The 8,465-nt window shown below is 40.5% G+C and overlaps 1 protein-coding gene across 1 annotated transcript in view; it reads left to right on the top strand.

Annotated features, from left to right (window-relative positions):
• Nucleotides 1-3,287: 3,287 nt before the first annotated feature.
• znf654 (zinc finger protein 654) overlaps nucleotides 3,288-8,465 on the top strand; it is a gene marked incomplete at both ends in the record, with an annotated part of 30,448 nt that continues 25,270 nt past the window's right edge. Inside the window, 3 exons of the mRNA XM_080019502.1 lie at nucleotides 3,288-3,413; nucleotides 4,075-4,220; nucleotides 7,651-7,732. Coding sequence (XP_079875628.1) covers nucleotides 3,288-3,413; nucleotides 4,075-4,220; nucleotides 7,651-7,732 — 354 coding nt within the window. The remainder of the gene's footprint in view (nucleotides 3,414-4,074; nucleotides 4,221-7,650; nucleotides 7,733-8,465) is intronic.

Genomic DNA, 8,465 nt, shown 5'->3' with positions numbered 1-8,465 from the left:
CCACAAACATCTCTCTGAACACTATCCAACAGTTCAAACCGCTCAATATCTAGTCATACTACCTTACCATAGACTACTGTTGTTAACTGGCACTTAAATTCAGTTAGATTTTCATTTAGTCTGCTAAACACCACTAGTTAACCATAATCACACAGAGCACCATTTGATTATTAGTTAAATTACTCAGTCTTGCAGCTTCCTCTGCTGAACCACTATCTTAGTAAAAAGACATTTACCACTTTCCTTGTTCCAAGTTCCATCCTAAACTCAAAATCCCAAATGAATCATGTGCTAACTTTTATTGCCTTTCTTCCATAATCCTTTCAGTCTATCAACTAACTTTACTCTTTTAACTAACTCTACTAACTTTACTCTTTTCAACTAACTTTTTCAATTAACTTCACCCTCGCCTCGCTATGCTTTTTTCAAATTAATTTAAAGCCTTGCAATATCCTTTCCAGCAATCCCACCAGCTGTTTTAGATTAAAACGCCACTGTTACACCAAGGACTCATGTGTGGAGCTAGTTTGACATGTTATGTACACTTTTATGCATTTGCCCGTTTCACCAAGATATGTGTCAGCCAGGAAGCTAACATACCCCAAGACACTGATAAAATCGCTCCAAACTCATTTCATCCATACATGTTCAAGAGTGATCTTTTGGCCAGCCGGTCACATACCCCAAACACCAATAATATCCCCCAGGATTCATGTGAAGTTTATCACTGCAAATAGAGTAAACAAAAAAGCCAACCACACAATGGGCCTTTGAACTAACTGTAACCTAACTGTACAAAACTTACTAAAACTAGTTATAAACTAAGCCACAAAAAACTGGATTAGTTATTGTGGCGGACAAAGGGGCACAGCACGGTTCCCTTTCCCGCGGCCACCAAGCTGCCTCGAATTGGCCCAATCAGCGCCCACACGGTGCTGGTCTGTCCGACTCGAGGCAGGGAGTTTTCTTAATGTTTGTCTGTCTTTCAGAGGAAATCGGCGCACGGACTCGTGTGGAACACCATTCCTGGAAGTGGAACACCATTCCTCCTGCGCCCGAGAGGACTATTATCCACAATTATTATAATAAATCCTCAGTTCTATATATAATTGTGGTCTGTGGGGGTCTCTTCCCACAGGTAAGGGTTTAGGGAGGGAGGTGGAGTCTTTCTGGCCATGGTGCGCCGACATGGCGAGAATTTCATTGTTCATTTCAATATCCTGCACGCAGGCCACAATTATATATATAACCAGAGCCAAGCAGTGAATGCTCATCGCCAGTTTGTTGAAGAATTCTCATTGCGTGGTCGTTGACGTTAATCTGCCCGCTACGGGAAAACAAACTTTATTTTGCAGAATAAAGAGAAAGATAAAGATGTACTTCAAAACAGTGATCTGATCAGTCTGCCCTTGCTTCTGCTGAAGAGGGCTTTAAAGTGATGAGAGGTTGTGTAACATCGGTTAGGTTGTCATTCACAGGACTATGTCCCCACAATCATATCCCCGGCTGCTTCTCTCAAACAATGATTCAACAGTCAAACTCTGGTCACAGATACAATCTTACTGTGCTATAAAACAAACCACAATGCTCTGTCAGCCCCCCGGGGTTATCCCTATCTCCACACAAGGTTGAGTGAAGATGGAATGTGATCTGGTCTTTGTAATACAGTATGACATTATCTGAAAGAACAGCGTCTATTCATATGAGCTCTAAGAGACCCATTATACCCCAAGGCAATGTGTTTTAAAAGCTACGTAACATGTAAAAAGGCTATTGTCCTATATAAAACATATGAAATATCATTTAAAGAATTGTGCGACCTAATCAAGTGGATCACCATTACAGCGCCATACAGACCTCTCCAAAACCGGCGCTGGGATGTCTCATATCAGTCTCTGAGAGTTGAATTGCATTACCACAAGCACCACGGTGAGTTATACCAATGACAAATTGTGGCTTACAGCCAACAAGCAGATGGCCGCTTTTTGTAACTTGTGCAGTGTTTCACAGAACCGGAAAAATTTTAATACCTACCTCAAATGGCTAGAGCCTGTGTATTGCTGCCTCCAGCTATTTTTTACTTTGTGACTGTCCACTGAAAAGCATAGCAATAGGAATAGAGTTGTGATGTGTTGCCCTCCACAATTACTTCATATGCAAAGATGCCACCAACACACCGGTAGCCAGATACATTCCAACCTAATTTAACAGACTCTGCTACAGAATCTGATGGGATACAGGATGGAGAATGGAGAAGACGGGTTAATTGACCCACAGCACGCACCACATGCACCACACAACCAATTAAGACAGAAGATATCAAGTGGTCCTCCTATTTTCACAGATATAATCAAGGTTTCACAAATCAGAAATATGGTCTGAAATGCAATAGAGGCTTCTTCTTTAAGTATATTTGGTTGTTTTAATCTATACCTGGTCTTGTGTAGTCAATGTGGAGAATTACACTAAAATCCCCCTTTTTCTTGTTTTCACAAATAGAATAGAGGTTTCACAGATACCAAATAGGCAATATATGAAACACAATTTGGGCCTCTTATAATCTAGTCCGGGTTTGACTCCAATAAGTACAGCAGATTTTGATTTACGCTTGGTTTTAAGTGGTCTTTGTACATAAAAACAGCAAAAAAAAAAAGATTCACAGAACTTTGAACGCACCATACAACGGATTTCCGTTTCCGGGTTTCTTCTACGTTTTCTGTGCATTGTGGTTTACTAAATGTGAAACTACCCCCCAGTGGAGTGTGTGTGTGTGTGTGTGTGTGTGTGTGTGTATACACACACACACACACACACACACACACACATACACACACACACCACACACACACACACACACACATATATATACGCACACTCACACACACTTACACACACACGCACACACACTTTCATTAAAGACGCACTTTTTGCATTTCCGATACACATACACACAGTTCATACAAGAGGTTTCACGTGTTTATTTGATAATAAAGTATTGATATTTAGTGGAACCCAAAGCCAGCAACAAGAAAACCTGGATAATAAAACAATCATTGGCGTAAGAGTCTGTCTTATGAGGATGTAGAATCAATTGCAGAATTGCCATTTAACATTAGGGAACTACCGGTCCAATCCATACGGGGTAACTGTTAAAAAACAAAAACATCATTATCGAGCTTTGAACGTGTCGAGTATGGGTTGCCAGGTTGCGATTGTTTATTTTAACTTACGGGATGTTGCTTTGCATACCTGGCAACCGCGGCTACTCACTGAATAAAGTAACAAGAATGGCGGACAGCGAAAGTGATTTGGAGGTAGACAGGTTCGAATCAGCTCTGGATAGTCTGTTCGTCAGCTATTGCAGCGAGGAATCCTCGCTCAAAAGCAAAGAATACTGCTCCGGGTTTTGCGAGGTAGGTCGGGCTCAAAATGGTCGATGGGCACAGTTTGTTTCGGGAAGGGAATGCAAGGTTTCACATCGGTGACGTTAGCTCTACTAGCTTGTCGAACAAACCAGCCGTTATCTAGACTGGCGTCTATCCTGTGGACCACGAAATAGACGTACATACATTTTTAAAAACGCTCACCCGTTTAACGCTTGCAATTTCAATTCAATCGCCTTGGGGTCCAGAAACAATGCCATTGTCTTAACATAGTTTGGTCGGTTAGTTAGCTGGAATGCTACTTTGTGTTTAGCACTGCTGGCTGTCAATACCAGAACCACCACAGCAGTACACCGACAGGGTAACGGTTAGCGACGATGACGATGTAAGTAAATGTCTAAAATTAGTTCATGGATAAATATTTAGGGCAATGTGAGACAGCCCTATATACAGTTTAATCAAAAAGGCGCCCATTATTGGCAGCTTTTGGCCACTAATGATCTAACATTTCTGTTTTATAACACACAGGTGTTATTCTATATAAGTAAGAACAACAAACAAGTTATTACAAGATCAAAATTATTATGATGAATGGGTAAATTATTAAAATTAACTTACCATAACTATGAGAATAAGTCATGTGATTTAGGTAGATGGGGAAAACTGTGTTCCTGTGTTCTACCCAATGCAGTTGGTGGAAGAGTACACAGGGAGATGGCAGGTGCCTCTCCCCCAGCTCAAGGTGCTGAGGACGGCACTGTGCAGCTTCACCACAGCCGCTGCCGCCTTCCCAGCCGAGTGCCAGTACATCCTCGGCACCCTCAGCAGCCTGGCCTTGTAAGTGGTTAATCAAAAATTGGATAATAATGCCTTTGGTAATGCTATCCTAAAATGAAATTAGATGCCATTACGGTATCAACCCAAAAGATGGTGTGGCTTGTTCAAACATTTTGCCAGACCGTGATACAAAAGTAGTTTTTCTCTTGAGTGTCAGCAAACCAAAAATTTGAGTATAATTCGTGCAGTAAGAGCAAATTGTGTCAAGTCATGTTCTTTGTAGGTTTTTTTTTTATTTTAAAGTAGTATTTAACTTCAATTAAGTTTTTCCCCATTGTATTAATAATAACAATAACTAGGGTTGCGCGGTTATTTTGCTTTATATTGTGATCATGGTTATTTATCACTATTTATTCATTCATTTTAGGGTACATCATTCTTTCACTTTCATTCTTGCACTTAGTAAATTAACAGAAAACTGCCGTCACAATAATGTATTTTATAAACGTATAAACTGAAATGTACAATTACTTTAATCAAAATAGGACTTCACTGTTATTCATTCCTCTCTCTCTCTCTCTCTCTCTCTCGCTGTGTGTGACCCACTGCAGCAAACCCGCTATCTCGCACATTTCTAAAAACGCCACGAGCGGCCAAATAAGTTGAAAGATCCTTTCTAGAAAGTAAATGAGATTTTTCCAGATTAGTATTCCTTTGTGTTTTTTTTTTTTTTTGTTTTTTTTTATCTCTCAATGTATTTTCAAAAACGTGTTTTATTTATAAATAGTAGATAAATGTTAAACTGTCGGGTTAAATATTCCCGTTGGATTACATGGGGAAACACAGTTCACTTCATCCATGAAGAAGAAAAAAGTCACTTCTGTAAACAGATGTTTAAAGCACAACACAAGGATTCTTTGGTTTCACTTGTCCATGAAAACTTTCATCTCCGGGTTGTTATGGATTATGCGAAGCGGATGGCGGAAGCTCTAAATCATATCTTGGACCTTAATCTGACCAGTGCGATAGATCCAAGTCAGTGTTGGCAGCTCGTTTTGGATTACATCTTCTGTGATGAGTCAGTTCACCAACAGCGATGCGGAGAACGACATCGCTGCTGAATCTGATACTATCCCATACTCGGAGAACATTTCAAACAGCGGATTTCAACCTGAATGTGACGACGAAACTGAATATTTTCAACAACCACCGGAGGAGACCGACGATACCGAAGAAGTTGATGAAGTCCGTTGAGTTTGGTGATGCAGAATATGACCAAGTGGCAATGGACAAAATCCTCAAGTTTACCTGCAAATGTGGCCAGGGGGGAAAAGAAAATGGCAGGCTTGACAAGGAATCATGTAAAATTCTTTTGTGTGGGAGACACAGTGAAATGACTTCAGACAACAAGAAAACCCAACCAAAAGAAAGAGGCAGTGGACCCAGTATTCAGTGGATGGTGTATAAATCGACAGAGCTGGTCATTCACAGGTAATTATCATTTTATCACAACGGTGCCATCCTGTTATAGGCCGTTAGCCTACATCTCTAGCTAACATATTGATGTGTATATTTCCTGCTAAATGTGATGTATTTTCGCAATTTTATTAACAGAATTGGCAACCACATCGATCAACCACATCAAGATGCATTACAGTTTTGACTTCGCTCAACAGGTTAGTACATGGTCTAAAGAAGTAATGTAAACTTTGCCTGTTCATCGTGGAGAGAGTTACATGAAAGGGGTTGACCAAAGGCTACAGCAGAAATTAAATATGGGTTGGTCAACTATTAACATTTCTAGGGGGAAAGGCAGTCAGTGGTGCTTAGTACCCCACGTCCACTACATTCCAGAACCTGATAGATCAAACACTGTTTTTTGCATGTTCTCTGTTCACATTTTTCCTCAAGGCCTTTATTTTTCTTTTCAGGTTCATTATCCATCAGATTCCCATCAGCCAGACCCAATGTACTTCTTGACTCGTTGAAAGTGTGGCCTTTTTGGTGTCTGCTGTGAGGGAATACCACAGCAAGTCAACTACTTGGTGGACGAAGGTATGTCATCCAGCAAAGGCGGCAGCACTGTGATAAGTTACCTGCACCACTTCTTCCAAGACTGCGGTCTTGGGGAGACCGAGGTAGACCTTCACGGTGATAACTGTAGTGGACAGAACAAAAACAAGTTCATGCTTTGGTACTGTGCTTGGCGTTCACTGCATAAGCTGCACTGTTGCATGGATCTACACTCCTGATAGCAGGCAACACCACGTTTTCACCAGACTGGTGCTTTGGACTTATCAAGCAGCATTTCCAAAAGACAAGGGTGAACACTCTTGCTGAAATTGCAGCATTTGTTCAAAACAGCAATGTAAAGAGAATCAACATCCCTCAGCTTGTGGGGAAAGAGGAGTGCATCACTATCTTGTGCATAAAGTGCAAGTAATGATTCTACAAAGCTTACACTAAAGTTAGAGTGAAACAAATAAATGTATAAATACAATTTTTGGATTTAGATTCTATTTCATGTCTTACAGCTTTGATGCCAATGATGCTGGTGTGATTGTGGACAAGGTGTCTTCTGAGGCAAGGGGACCAGATTCCAGCTGCTCTGTGACGTCCATGCCCTGCCCCTCAGAGATCCACTTCCTGTTATGCCGCCACCTGGACTGGACAGTCAGACAGAACTACCTCTTCCGCAAGATCAGAGAGTCCTGTGATGACGATGCCCAGGACATCCCCTGCCCAGCACCACCAGTCGGAAGAGGCAGCCCCAAACAGGCTCTAAGAGTGTAGCTGGGTTGGGGTTGTCTGCACTTTTAAATTCCTAAATAATTCCACTTTTATAAAACATGCATATTCTTACTGTTAAATAAAACCCTTTTTAAAATCAAAAGATGTCTGATGCTGAGAGAGGTGTTTCTTTTTTCTTTCCTTTTTTTAAAGGAGGGGTAAGGGCCCAGGGAATAAATAATAAAAGTCTGTAGTATGAATAAGTCCCGACGTTACCGGTACTTGTTGTTAATGGTATTGGACAAATCAAGAACATTTTATTTATTTAGGCCATATAACCTGTTTCCAACTTGTAAGATTAAGATATTCGTCTCAGAAGCAATTTCACTATTATCACAAAAGACATCTCTCCTGCTCCATTACCGGAATGGATATGTTGAGGGAGGTGGGGCCGGCTGCCTGCAGCAAGCTCCCGCTGGTGCACAGATACAGATTATTTACTTTGCCACACATGGAAGCAATAACTTGAAACTGCATTGTATCATCGAACTGCCAATTTACTCATATACTGTATCTGCTTCTTGATCATTTATGCTGCTACTTTATTTTCATCTTTACCTTGTAATTCACTTCTGTCCTCCATTACCCCCCCCCCCATTCATGATTAATTATAATTCCCTCTCTTAAATTCCAGCACTCCTTTTGTTTCCAGGTTTTAGGACGATGATGTTTTTTATGTGCTTTTCCTCTTGTCTTGCAGGAGTTTCTTTGAGCTCATGCTCTTCTTCAGCAAAGAAGAGTTTGTGGAAGAACCTCTGAAAGACATCATAGATTCCTTCCAGGTGAGGTCAATCACAGCTAGGTGGCAGTAGGAAGTGACATCAGCCAATGGGGTTTCAGCACAATTTCTGTGTTGTATTAGTCTGTAAACAAACTTATTTCACCTTATCAGTCCATCAACATCTGTTTCTGAATAAATTTGAGGTGAGAAATATGCAATCCAGTAGCTGAATCTTCACTCATATTACGTAGATCTACAAGGTATAATTTAAAAGTTTGTTCCGACTTTTGTAGGACAAGGGACACCCCATGAGGATTTTTTTTTTTGTTTCATTCAATTAACGTCTGAAAATAAATTAAATAAATACTTAAATAAATACAATACAATAAAAACACAGTTTTTAATGTTTTTTCTTTTTATTGTTTTTTTCTTTTTATTGGCGCAGAGAGCACCTCCCAGCCTAGAATGATGTAACTCTGTTGGGGCGCACTGAGGACAGGCTGCCCCAGTTGAGGGTCGGGGCAGAGGGGGATGATTTATTTATTTATTTATTTATCTATTTATTTATTTATTTATTATATTTTGGAAATAAACTGTGTGTAAACAAAGACATGTTTACTGTAAATGAAGCGTCTTATTTTTGGCTTCGGTTGTTACTGTTTTTACACGGGTTGCACGGGTGCATTGGCTCATGTGTTTGACAAGTCATGCATTTACGTCATTGAAGGTTCCTCTTGTGCCGGTTAGTCCCTGCCGTGGAGTAGGAGACCTAAAGAACGACGTTGTAACAACTA

Source organism: Zeus faber, assembly GCF_960531495.2.
Source record: "Zeus faber genome assembly, chromosome: 18".
Lineage (NCBI taxonomy): Eukaryota > Metazoa > Chordata > Actinopteri > Zeiformes > Zeidae > Zeus > Zeus faber.
Note: the sequence above shows the minus strand (reverse complement) of the source record. Positions and strands in the feature narration are given on the sequence as shown.